This window comes from Salmo trutta, chromosome 7, assembly GCF_901001165.1.
Source record: "Salmo trutta chromosome 7, fSalTru1.1, whole genome shotgun sequence".
Classification (NCBI taxonomy): Eukaryota; Metazoa; Chordata; class Actinopteri; order Salmoniformes; family Salmonidae; genus Salmo; species Salmo trutta.
Window position 1 is genome coordinate 46,179,083 of NC_042963.1, and position 14,394 is coordinate 46,193,476.

The 14,394-nt window shown below is 43.2% G+C and overlaps 1 protein-coding gene across 1 annotated transcript; it reads right to left on the reverse strand.

Annotated features, from left to right (window-relative positions):
* Window positions 1–3,981: 3,981 nt before the first annotated feature.
* On the reverse strand, window positions 3,982–7,991 carry sall1b (spalt-like transcription factor 1b). The gene is made up of 2 exons (XM_029757468.1): window positions 4,833–7,991; window positions 3,982–4,407 (listed from the first exon to the last, which is right to left on the reverse strand). The coding sequence occupies exons 1-2, from the start codon at window positions 7,989–7,991 to the stop codon at window positions 3,982–3,984; spliced, it is 3,585 nt and encodes a 1,194-aa protein (XP_029613328.1).
* Between the last annotated feature and the right edge of the window lie 6,403 nt (window positions 7,992–14,394).

Genomic DNA, 14,394 nt, shown 5'->3' on the forward strand with positions numbered 1-14,394 from the left:
GACAATATGATAGCAAGACAATGTTGAGTCCAGGTGTCAAGATAACCACACATAATATCCTGAGGTGATCCCGAGTGACTGACATCGCACTGTCTCCAATTTAACAGTGACACGGTGTAGTACACAACAGGAAAGACAACAAGTCACGTTGAAAATTCATCTGCTTTAGGGTAGCATGTCTGCATTAGCTGTTACCTGGAAAGTGATATGTCATATCAAATGAACACAGAGTATCTTCAGCAGAGGGCATCAGATGCGGGTGTGCAAGCACACATACACACCTGAATGCTGAATGTGGTGACCATACACCTCAGGACAGAAACAGGGGCATCTAGAATGGGCATCTAGAAGGACAATAATTGAAAGCTATATCCCATCTCAATCTTTAAATTGTATTTTGAGGTGCAGCTTTACCGTTAACCTGTATATCAATTGTTACTGAACAGGGGAAATGAGATAAGTGTCCACAGCATATCATAGAAAAGATTCTACAACCACTGAGGTACAGAAGTTGTGAAATAATATTGTTCTATATTGGCCACTCATTTTCTGAAAACCAATGGCAAAGTGATTTACAATATATTACAGCACCTTAAGTAACAGTTTACAGTTGATCTACATGTACAATATATGTTGCCTCCTTATTTTGTATTGAACATCGTTATTACATACTATTCATATATTGTTGTTGTGAGAAATATCAAACTAACACGAATTACAATAGAACATAGATATTGACACACATAAATGATCTATCCATGTATTTTACAAAGATATGACAAGATACTGTATGTTACAAGTTGAATTCCTCTTCAATAACATCAACACCTCACCGATAAAAAAAACATAATTACAGATTATAGGATTTTAATTTGATCACTCTTTTGTTGCTGAGAAATTACCTGCTCAGCAGGAAACGCAAACTTGTAGTGTATTCAAGGTTTTAAAATGCTTCTAAAGGTTGTAATTTCCACTTTAAAATGTCAGACTTTTAAAAAAAATTGTATTTAATTTATTTAACCTTTATTTAACTAGGCAAGTCAGTTAAGAACAAATTCTTATCTACACTGACAGCCTACCAAAAGGCAAAAGGCCTCCTGCGGGGACGGGGGACGGGATTAAAAATCTAAATCAACATGACTACATAAAGAGTGACCTAAGACAACAACATAGCATGGCAGCAACACATGACAACACAGCATGGCAGCAACACATGACAACACAGCATGGTAGCAACACAACATGACAACAACATGGTAGCAACACATGGCAGCAGCACAGGTTACAAACATAGAGACAACAATACATCACACAAAGCAGCCACAACTGTCAGTAAGAGTGTCCATGATTGAGTCTTTGAATGAAAAGACTGAGATAAAACTGTCCAGTTTGAGTGTTTGCTGCAGCTTGTTCCAGTCGCTAGCTGCAGTGAACTGAAAAGACGAGCGACCCAGGGATGTGTGTGCTTTGGGGACCTTTAACAGTATGTGACTGGCAGAATGGGTGTTGTATATGGAGGATGGGGGCTGCAGTAGATGTCTCAGATAGGGGGGAGTGAGGCCTAAGAGGGTTTTATAAATAAGCATCAACCAGTGGGTCTTGCGAAGGGTATACAGAGATGACCAGTTTACAGAAGAGTATAGAGTGCAATGGTGTGTCCTATAAGGAGCATTGGTGGCAAATCTGATGGCCGAATGGTAAAGAACATCTAGCCGCTCGAGAGCACCCTTACCTGCCGATCTATAAATTACGTCTCCATAATCTAGCATGGGTAGGATGGTCATCTGAATCTAGGTTAGTTTGGCAGCTGGGGTGAAAGAGGAGCGATTACGATAGAGGAAACCAAGTCTAGATTTAACTTTAGCCTGCAGCTTTGATATGTGCTGAGAGAAGGACAATGTACCATCTAGCCATATTCCCAAGTACTTGTATGAGGTGACTACCTCAAGCTCTAAACCCTCAGTGGTAGTAATCACACCTGTGGGGAGAGGGGCATTCTTCTTACCAAACCACATTACCTTTGTTTTGGCGGTGTTCAGAACAAGGTTAAGGGTAGAGAAAGCTTGTTCGACACTAAGAAAGCTTTGTTGTGGAGCGTTTAACACAAAATACGGGGAGGGGCCAACTGAGTATAATACTGTATCATCTGCATATAAATGGATGAGAGAGCTACCTACTGCCTGAGCTATGTTGTTGATGGAAATTGAGAAGAGCGTGGAGCCTAGGATCTAGCCTTGGGGTACTCCCTTGGTGACAGGCAGTGGCTGAGACAGCAGATGTTCTGACTTTATATATTGCATTCTTTGAGAGAGGTATTTAGCAAACCAGGCTAAAGACCCTTCAGAGACACCAATACTCCTTAGCTGGGCCACAAGAATGGAGTGGTCTACCATATCAAAAGCTTTGGCCAAGTCAATAGCAACACAACATTGCTTATAATCAAGGGTAATGCTGACATCATTGAAGATCTTTAAGGTTGCAGTGACACATCCATAACCTGAGCGGAAACCAGATTGTATACCAGAGAGAAGACTATTGACATCAAGAAAGCCAGTCAGATGATTATTGCCAAGTTTTTCCAACACTTTGATAAACAGGGCAAAATAGAAATAGGCCTATAACAGTTAGGATCAGCTTGATCTCCCCCTTTAAATAAAGGACGAACCGTGGCTGCCTTCCAAGCAATGGGAACCTCCCCAGAGAGGAGAGGCAGGTTAAAAAGGTCAGAGATAGGCTTGGCGATTATAGGGGCAGCAACCTTAAAGAAGAAAGGGTCTAAACCATCTGACCCAGATGTTTTTTGGGGGTCAAGTTTAAGGAGCTTCTTTAGCACCTTGGACTCAGTGACCGCCTGCAGGCAGAAGCTTTGTAGCGGGGCGGGGAAAAAAGAGGGAGGAGCATCAGGGCTAGTCACATTAGAAGGGGTGGGAGATGAGGAAATGTTGAACGTGCAAGGAGGCATGGCTGAGTCAAATAGGAGTCTTGACTTAATGAAGTGGTGATTAAAAAGCTCAGCCATGTGCTTCTTGTCAGTAACAACCACATCATCAACTTTAAGGGACATGGGCAGCTGTAAGGAGGAGGGTTTATTCTCTAGGTCGTTAACCGTTTTCCAGAACTTCTTGAGGTTAGACCCACAGAGAGAGAACTGCTGCTTAAAGTAACTAACTTTGGCCTTCCAGAATGCCAGAAGGCTGTGTTTGTTAACAATATCACAGAAAATATCAAAAAAGAAGGTCCAATCGTCTTTGATAGAGGGGATCAAGCTGATTCTATACCAGGACAGGTCATGATGGAAGTTTTTTAGCAAGCGTCTATGACAAATTAGGACAGGTTGTTTCACTGAGCAGCCATTACGAACACAGGCTGTAAAACAGTGGCCACTAAGGTCATTACAGAAAACACCAAACTGATACCTATCAGGATTATTTGTGAGGATAACATCAAGGAGAGTAGCCTTTTCTGGGTGTTTGGAGTCATACCTTGTGGGATTGGTAATAAACTGAGAAAGATGTAGGGAGTCCCATTGCTTGAGGACTTGGTCAGGTTGTTTAAGCATGTCCCAGTTTAGGTCACCTAGCAGGACAAATTCAGACTTAGTGTAAGGGGCCAGGAGAGAGTTTAGGCCAGGTAGGGTACAGGCCGGTGCTGATGAAGGTTGATAACACCAAGCAACAGTTAACGAAGAGCTATTTGAAACGTTTTTGCCCTATCAACCCCTACAAAAAATGTTCATTAATTATAATCCACATAATAATTCACATTTCCTGTCGCTGCAGGAAGCAAACTGGCTCAAATTAAGACCCTACATCTGTACACAACCAGTAGGCTACTCTACCCATGTAAATAGGTAATAAAAATAGTCCAACTCTAATAAGCACACTGAAAAGCAAGGAGACTTTCCAAGCCACTTGACTCCAAATAAGGTTATTATCATTTATATACAAACTCCTAAAAACTCTAAGATAATATTCAGTCTCTTTAATTTGTAATCATTTCCTTCCTCTCTTCTATCAAATGAGTGAAACAGAAATTAGTCGCTCTTTTGGTATCATCTTTACCAGGCAGCGCAAGAGCAGCATTGTGTTCTGTATGGTGCAATTTGTCCCGACCAACATTTACGCCCCCTATGGGTGAGCTGGCCCCATGCCCCATTGGTCCAGAGAGGTAAGGCCCACCTCCGACTGAGATATCATTGGTCCTCATGGCCAGGTTCTTAGAGAAGGAGTCTGTACAGTGGTTCCAGATAAAAAAGGAGTCTCCATTACTGGACCTAATGTCTGGCCTCTGGGGAGGCTCTGGTAGCTTCACAGGATGAGTTCCCATAAACATTAATGGTCCGTCCACAGACAGTCTGCGTCCTCGCCTGGTGGGGGTGCTACACCACATGTGAGTTCCCATATGGACCTACATGGGGAAGAGGGCAATGGTGAGTCACACTCCTTTTATGAAGACAAATGGTTCGATATACTACATTTCTCGTGGACAGAGTACGTAACATAAATGGTATCGTAACATCTGTCAGAAGACTAACAAGCAACAGTTGTTCCGGTGAACTGGTTTTTCGCCACTGATTAGTTGGAAAAATCAAGATTTAGCAGGTGTGAGCATCTTTTGAAATTCGGAACCGGAGGGGACATTTGGCCCATAGACTTGAATCGAGTAACTGGCGCAAGATTTCCGTTCTGGGTTTTCGAAATGATATATACTGAATTAATGAAAAAAAAAAGCTGAACTTTGCATGATTTTATATCAAGTGTCCATCGTTTTCACATTTTGTTTCTTGACAATCTCTCTAAACCCTATCTCATAAATGTAAAAGTGGAATGTACCTTCAGATTTCCTTTGGTGGTGAATGCCCGACCACAGACAGTGCAGGCAAATGGCTTCTCCCCAGTGTGAGTCCTCTCGTGGATTTGCAGGGCACTAGAAGAAGAGAAGGTTTTCCCACAAGTGTGGCAGTAATGCTGCTTGGGGGTCCGTCGAGGTGGCGGGGTGGCAAGCACTGGGGAGGAAGAGGCAGAGGACGTCCTCATACTCAAACTCCCTAGAAGATCCCTTGGTACCCCATAGCGGGCACTACCCAGGAAACTGTTCATTTCTGTCTTGATCATTTGGGAGCTCAGAGGATGTACAGAGTTGTTGGGGCTGGAGGCAAGGCTGGGAGTGGTGGGCTCAAACAACTGGGATGGCAGGTCCCTCATCTGATGTGTTAGCATGTGCTGCTTGAGGTTCCCCTTGGTGGAAAACCCTCTGTTGCACGCTGTACAAATAAATGGTCTCTCCCTGGTATGGCTTCGATAATGGATGTCCAAGGCACTTTGGCAGGCAAAGGTTTTACCACAAATATCACATTCAGTGTTCTTGAATATGCCTAGTTGTTCACGGAAAGCATAGACCATGTTAGTGGGATCCTTCAGTGGGTTTAAAGATTTTAGGTGGTCAAGGGACACCAGTGGACCAGTGCCAGTGAACTGCAGAAGGTTTGGATTGATATGTGCCTGGGATAAAGCTTTCTGGTACATTTCCTCAAAGCTTGTGGGGCTAGAACATACTGGAACAGTCTTGCTTTGGGAAAGAGACTGCTTGTCAACAGTATTCTCAGAAACAGCAAGGCTCCCACCACTTCGGTCCCCTCCAAGAGATGACGAGTCATAGACCTGCTGATCCTCTTTAGCCATTCCCTTCGTCTTAAACCAGTTGACCTGCTTCTCCTTCACTGGCCTATGATAGTTAGTTGTCCTTTCGGCATCAGAGGAGCCTGCTTCTGTACTATCAGATGGAGAGGAAGACATGCTGCTGGATGAGGAGTTATTAAACCTAGTTTTTAAGTCTATATCATCAGAAGGGTTCTCCAACTCTTCTAATTTCCTCTCATCTATTGAACCTCCATCAGACTCCATTGACATTGGGTAGTTCTGTTCAGAGAGAGGGGTGTTGGGAATCTGGCAACCCATATGCATACGGATGTGCTGCTGAAGGACAATAGCGTTAGTGAACTTCTTCTGGCAGATAGGGCAGGAGTGGTGGACCCTCAGTGGCGGCGTAGTGCGATGAACCGCATGGTGCGTCTTCAGGTTCCCTTTGGTGGAGAACGCCCGTCCGCACACTTTACATCTGAAGGGCCGCTCTCCTGTGTGGGTGCGGTAGTGCATCTTGAGGGCGCTCTGACAACTGAGTATGCGGTTGCAAATGACGCACTCATTGGGGTCTGTCACCTTGTTGTCAATGTTCTCAACCAGCTGCTGGAGTTTCAAGGTCTCTGATGTCTGCATGGGATCAAGGACTCCTCCTCTGAAGGGATGTTTGGTCTTGAACTGCTCCAACTTGATGGGATTTGTGCTGATGGAAGTGACATTGGCGGATACATAGTCAGCTGATCTTTCTGTTGTGGAGCTCATCTTGGAACTAAAGGTCAAGGGAGGTTTAACGTTGTCTGTTTTCAGATTCATGGTGGGGAAGGTTGGGACTTTTCCAGCCTCTATCAAGTCTACGCTCTTGGTAGACTTTACTGCACTAGATGAATCATGTACAACCGGACTGGAATATGCAGTTATTGAAACAGGCTGCTCCTCTTTCTTGATGAGAAAGGGTAAGTTGGGTGATCCAGTTTGGAGCAACAGGCCTACAGAAGTTGTCAAGGTGGCTAGGGATGGTTTATTATCTTGCCAGCATGTAACTGGTTTTTCTGGTGGCATAGACATGCCATAAGGGATTCCTGTGGTGGTTGGGATGTTGTCCAGGTGTTCTGGAACAGGGTAAGGGTTCATTTGGATATGGGGGAACCTCTCTTTGTGCCGCTGGAAGTGTACCTTCAAGTTTCCACGGGTGGAGAAACGATTCCCGCAGATGTTGCACTTGTATGGCCTCTCCCCAGTGTGGGATCGCAAATGGATCTGTAAGGCACTGTCACTCCCAAAAACCTTAGAGCAAAACCTGCATTTATGTTTAAAGAAAGCCTCTTTGGAAGAACTTTTGGGTTTGAAAGAAGTCACATTGGGTGGTTTTCCTTTCCTTTGTTCGGCTAACGCCTTTAAGGCATTCAGGTCCTGCACAATTGTGCCAATGCTTGGTCCAGCGCTAGAGAGTGTTTGATTGCTGGGTGGTGGCTGAGGTAGACATGGTGTATTTGATCGGTTTAGCGAGCTACTTGTGCCAAGTACCGGTGAGTTCTTTATGGTTTGGGCTGAAAAATGTAGTTGAGGGTACAGACCGCTAGCATGAGTGTACTTCTTTCTAGAGTGGGGCTTGCTAACTGCTGAAGCTATGTGTTTACTTATACTTTGTAAGGGTTCAGTGCTAGAGTGCACAATACTCCTTCCAAAGGGGCTCTGTGGTAATTGTACTTTTGCAGTTAATAGTTTAAAGTGTCCGATGCTGGCAGACTGGCTGACGAGACTCTGGGCTAACCCAGCAGCTGCAGCTAGCTGCTGGGAGAGATGGGAACTGAGGGTTATCAACTGGCTGGCCTGCGTTGATGCTAGACTAACCTGAGGGCAGCTGATGGGTGTTTGTGTCAGTGTCTCTGATACCTCAGACCTCTGGGAAGCAAATAGTAAGACCTGGTGACGAATCTGATCAATCAGCTGCAGCTGGTGGATCTGATGCAGCTGCAAGGCCAGGAGTTGTTCCATCAGAGATGAGATGGCCATCTTACTGCTGCCACTGCTGCCGGTGTCCGATCGGCTCTGCTGGGGAAACTGGGCCACGGCCACTTTAGTGCTCTCTAGGTTTTCAATGATGACATTGCTGTTGAACCATGAGAATGTCCCCTTATGTTCCAACAGATCGCTGCCAGGTTGAGGTAGTGAAATTGGGAGAACTGAGGTACATGAAACAATGTCAGTCATGCTGTCAGCACTGCTTTTCCGGCTGCTACTGATGCTACTGGGGCTATCTAGCTGGCAATGGCTATTCTTAGTTCTGGAAACATTAATGGATTCTTCCTTCACTTCTGACTTCTCCTCCGACAGATCGCCGCACTCTTCCATTTCAGAGTTGTTGACTGTTTCACCTGGTTCCGCTGCTTTACGAGGCGACAAGGCTAGATGGAACATTTCAGCAGACGACACTGGATCTTCATTATCATTGATGATCAGGACTAACTGATTGGGAGAGCAATCCCTGACATGTAGTTCCAGATCTGATAGTTCAACAAACTCAGCGCAGCATCTACTGCAGACATGAGTACAAGAGACCGCTAAACTGTCGTGTGTGCCCCCTGAAACAGACAAGAAGGAGGCAAAGGTTATTTATATATATATATATATATATATATACAGTACCAGTAAAACATTTGGACACACCTACTCATTCAAGGGTTTTTCTTTATTTTTACTATTTTCTACATTGTAGAATAATAGTGAAGACATCAAAACTATGAAATAACACATATGGAATCATGTAACACATTTTTTTTTAAGTTGCCACCCTTTGCCCTGATGACAGCTTCACACACTTTTGGCATTCTCTCAACCAGCTTCATGAGGAATGCTTTTCCAACAGTCTTTAAGGAGTTCACACATATGCTGAGCACTTGTTGGCTGCTTTTCTTTCACTCTGCGGTCCAACTCATCCCAAACCATCTCAATTGGGTTGAGGTTGAGTGATTGTGGAGGCCAGGTCATCTGATGCAGCACTCCATCACTTTCATTCTTGGTCAAATAGCCCTTACACAGCCTGGAGGTGTGTTGGGTCATTGTCCTGTTGAAAATCAAATGATAGTCCCATTAAGCACAAACCAGATGGGATGGTGTATAGGTGCAGAATGCTGTGGTAGCCATGCTGATTAAGTGTGCCTTGAATTCTAAATAAATCCCAGATAGTGTCACCAGCAAAGCACCCCCACACCATCACACCTCCTCCTCTATGCTCCACGATGGGAACCACACATGCCGAGATCATCCGGTCACCTACTCTGCGTCTCACAAAGACACAGTGGTTGGAACCAAAAATCTCAAATTTGGACTCATCCGACCAAAGGACTGATTTCAGCCGGTCTAATGTCCATTGCTCGTGTTTCTTGGCCCAAGCAAGTCTCTTCTTATTATTGGTGTCCTTTTAGTGGTGGTTTCTTTGCAGCAATTTGACCATGAAGGCCTGATTCACGCAGTCTCCTTTGAACAGTTGATGTTGAGATGTGTCTGTTACTTGAACTCTGTGAAGCATTTATTTGGGCTGCAATTTCTGAGGCTGGTAAACTCGAATGAACTTATCCTCTGCAGCAGAGGTAACTCTGGGTCTTCCTTTACTGTGGCGGTCCTCATGAGAGACAGTTTCATCATAGACCTTGACGGTTTTGCGACTGCACTTGAAGAAGCGTTCAAAGCTCTTGAAATTTTCCACATTGACTGACCTTCATGTCTTAAAGTAATGATGGACTGTCGTTTCTCTTCGCTTATTTGAGCTGTTCTTGCCATAATATGGACTTGGTCTTTTACCAAATAGGACTATCTTCTGTATACCACCCCTACCTTGTCACAACACAACTGATTGGCTCAAACGCATTAAGGAAAGAAATTCCACAAATTAACTTTTATTAACAAGACACACCTGTTAATTGAAATGCATTCCAGGTGACTACCTCATGAAGCTGGTTGAGAGAATGCCAGGAAGTGAGCAAAGCTTTCATCAAGGCAAAGGGTGGCTACTTTGAAGAATCTCAAATATAAAATATATTTTGATTTGTTTAACACTTTTTTGCTTACTACGTGATTCCATATGTGTTATTTTATAGTTTTGATGTCTTCACTATTATTCTACAATGTAGAAAATAGCAAAAATAAAGAAAAACCCTGGAATGAGTAGGTGTGTCCAAACTTTTGACTGGTACTGTATATTTGAGCAATTACATTTACTTTTGATACTTAAGTATATTTAAATCAAATACTTTTAGACTCAAGTAAGATTTTACTGGGTGACTTTCACTTTTACTTGAGTAATTTTCTATTAAGGTATCTTTACTTTTACTCAAGTATGACAATTGGGTAATTTTTCCACCAATGAATAGTATTGCAGTTAAGAGTATCACAATGACAGTGATCAAAAATAATTTGTTGGTCTTGTAGTTTAGCAGCCACATTACCCACCCATTTCAGAGGCAGGTAGAGGGGCAGCAGGAATCCTAGTGGTTAGAATGTTGGGCCAGTATCTGAAAGGTTGTTGGATCGAATCCCTGAGCTGACAAGGTATACATCTGTTGTTTTGCCCCTGAACTTGCCTAGTTAAGTAAAAAATGTATAAATTCAGCAATTTCTAAATAAACAAATACGTTAAATGCAATGAATTATTGACTATAAAAATATGTATTACTTATTTAGGCAGGAATAGTAGAAAATATTAACTCATAATTAATGACTACATAATTTCTGTTCAATTGAAAGGGGCAGACACACAGATTTCATGTCTGACATGAAAATTGAATTGTGATGACTGTTTTTGACACATTATTAGTAATAAAATGTAGGCTATAGACAATTAGCCTAACAATAATATTTGACATTATAAAAAAATGAGGCCTCCATTGTCATTTAATAGTTGTGTGCAACTAAGTAATCATTTATAACTTCTGTAAGCCTAAAATTGCCCTAAACCTATTACAGAATTGCACACAACTATTAAATGATCTTCATATCATTTTCAATTGCATCATATGTTCCCTTATAATCATTTAGCCTACAGTTTCGTCCCAAACTTACCAATGCGTTCCGATAAAGCCAAATTATGATCCGACTGTACATGTTGAGGCTTTGCTTGTTTCCTGCGCGACATGATGATGTCCCAGTTCCACACATCAATTCAGACAGAAGAGAAAATGTCAAAATAAATATGCTTCGGAAGTTCGGAGTTATGAAAGCTGAATCCATTCATACAGTTTGTTGTGTTCAATGAACTCTGTAGTAGTTATTGCCAGCTGACAGAGCGCGCACCACCGTTCTCTTTCGTGGAGGAGACGGCACTTAACAGCGCGCGCAGAGTTAACGACGCGCGCACATTCGCAGTTTATGTCAAGGCAATCCGCTGTGGGTAGTGTCCATATTCCAACTGTCCAATCCTTGGAAAAAGTTAATAAACTCATTTTGAAATGTAACAAAGGTCACCGTTTTATTGAAATGCTGTTGATGATACTGAAATGCATATCTTACATTCTATTAAATCACTGAAAACGTGAAAAGCTCATAAGAAGTACTTTAAAATAAGTTATTGTGTTCACTGTTATGTGTTTGATATTGTAGTCTGTTTCTAGTATCCAGCATGACTTGAAGTCCTCAATGCTGGCCAGCAATGCTATTGGTTACCAAGCTATTGTATCAAAACTGAAAGGGTGGAGGAAGAGAGTGAGTATGAGTGTTTGTACCGATCAGTGTGGGATTGTGTGTAGGCTATCTGCTGGTGCAATGTCACACATCCAAGTCTGTGAGTGTGTGCAATCAATTGGCTGAAACAGTCTCAATGATTATCACACTCATTGGTAACTCATTCATGTTAAAATTATAAGTCTGTTTCCATTTTCTTTTGTGTAGCCTACTATTCCCATACAGTATCATTAACTGGCACCTTTTTCCAGTGTTCTCATGAACAAAAACATGGATGACCTGAGTCAGTCAACCAACTACCCTAGAGGTTTGGAATTCACCTACCCTTTGAAGCTCTATGAACATGACAATTACTGTCCACTGGATCCTTTGAGTCATGGCTGATTCATTTCACAGCTCAAATACACAAATACATATCTGTCTGGTCTGCCTTTTTCACAGGTAGGGGCTGACAGGGAGTGTGCCAGGTGCTCCTTGCCTCATCCTATGACTCACCCACCTGCCGTCATTAGGTATGAAGGGGCCTGATAGCACACAAACATCCCAGGCCCCAGGGCCTTAGCAACAGACTCAGGGGCCAAACGGTTACAGAACAGTGAGTCGTGTAAATAACAAAAAAACTGTTTCTTGCCCACCTTAACTACCTTCCTGTGACCAACGCTGTGCAGGCTACCTTTGTATGCCCCAGGTACAACTTTGAGCCAGTGTATGAATCAACATTAGAAACATCAGACAACAATGTCTTGAGTCATTATGCTTTTATGTAAGGATGAATTTTCGGCCTAAGTGCTGAATACTGAGGTAAAAGTTTTAAGAGGAATTACTTGGTGGTCAACACTGTTCCCTATAGACATCCCTAGAACACCATTACAATTCCCCTTGAAATCTGATTCTAGAGACATTTAAACTTATAGGGACAATCATTCATTTTGAAGACTGGATGACTGAAATATTCTATTATTTTTGTAAATTTCCCCCATATTTCCCCTGCCTCAACTATGACAGGCAGAATCCTTTAGGTTCCATTGCTTTTCAAAAGTTAAGGTTTCTAGTTCTGTCCCCCTGTTCTTCTGAAAGGTGCAGCCGTCAAACCCTAATCTCTTATTGTCTCACAAAGTTGTCAGAAGGAAAGTGTCTGAGTTTTTCTTAGGTGGAGTAAAATAACATATATATATATATATATATACTGCTCAAAAAAATAAAGGGAACACTTTAAACAACACAATGTAACTCCAAGTCAATCACACTTCTGTGAAATCAAACTGTCTACTTAGGAAGCAACACTGATTGACAATAAATTTCACATGCTGTTGTGCAAATGGAATAGACAACAGGTGGAAATTATAGGCAATTAGCAAGACACCCCCAATAAAGGAGTGGTTCTGCAGGTGGTGACCACATACCACTTCTCAGTTCCTATGCTTCCTGGCTGATGTTTTGGTCACTTTTGAATGCTGGCGGTGCTTTCACTCTAGTGGTAGCATGAGACGGAGTCTACAACCCACACAAGTGGCTCAGGTAGTGCAGCTCATCCAGGATGGCACATCAATGCGAGCTGTGGCAAGAAGGTTTGCTGTGTCTGTCAGCGTAGTGTCCAGAGCATGGAGGCGCTACCAGGAGACAGGCCAGTACATCAGGAGACGTGGAGGAGGCCGTAGGAGGGCAACAACCCAGCAGCAGGACCGCTACCTCCACCTTTGTGCAAGGAGGAGCAGGAGGAGCACTGCCAGAGCCCTGCAAAATGACCTCCAGCAGGCCACAAATGTGCATGTGTCTGCTCAAACGGTCAGAAACAAGCTCCATGAGGGTGGTATGAGGGCCCGACGTCCACAGGTGGGGGTTGTGCTTACAGCCCAACACCGTGCAGGACGTTTGGCATTTGCCAGAGAACACCAAGATTGGCAAATTCGCCACTGGTGCCCTGTGCTCTTCACAGATGAAAGCAGGTTCACACTGAGCACATGTGACAGACGTGACAGAGTCTGGAGACGCCGTGGAGAACGTTCTGCTGCCTGCAACATCCTCCAGCATGACCGGTTTGGGGGTGGGTCAGTCATGGTGTGGGGTGGCATTTCTTTGGGGGGCCGCACAGTCCTCCATGTGCTCGCCAGAGGTAGCCTGACTGCCATTAGGTACCGAGATGAGATCCTCAGACCCCTTGTGAGACCATATGCTGGTGCGGTTGGCCCTGGGTTCCTCCTAATGCAAGACAATGCTAGACCTCATGCGGCTGGAGTGTGTCAGCAGTTCCTGCAAGAGGAAGGCATTGATGCTATGGACTGGCCCGCCCGTTCCCCAGATCTGAATCCAATTGAGCACATCTGGGACATCATGTCTCGCTCCATCCACCAACGCCACGTTGCACCACAGACTGTCCAGCAGTTGGCGGATGCTTTAGTCCAGTCCTGGGAGGAGATCCCTCAGGAGACCATCCGCCACCTCATCAGGAGCATGCCCAGGCATTGTAGGGAGGTCATACAGGCACGTGGAGGCCACACACTCTACTGAGCCTCATTTTGACTTGTTTTAAGGACATTACATCAAAGTTGGATCAGCCTGTAGTGTGGTTTTCCACTTTAATTTTGAGTGTGACTCCAAATCCAGACCTCCATGGGTTGATACATTGGATTTCCATTGATTATTTTTGTGTGATTTTGTTGTCAGCACATTCAACTATGTAAAGAAAAAAGTATTTAATAAGATTATTTCATTCATTCAGATCTAGGATGTGTTATTTTAGTGTTCCCTTTATTTTTTGAGCAGTGTGTATATATATATATATATATATATATATATATATATATATATTCAATAATTTGTTCCTTCTCTCCAGCAATCTAAAATCAAATTTTCCCAAAAAATTATTGTAAAGCTGAGAGAAAAACGATTGTTTCAAAACATCGATGTCAGATTAGTAATACAAGGTATATGCTCGACAGAAAGATGTATTAAACCCAGCTTGTTGATTTCATCCTCAGTCATTCATTGCTTCATGTTTCTATGCTTCTTGTGCAACAATGCAACGTTTCCTGCTCTCTGCTGATTAACATTTTAGTTATTTAACCTAATCTGGCCTTGA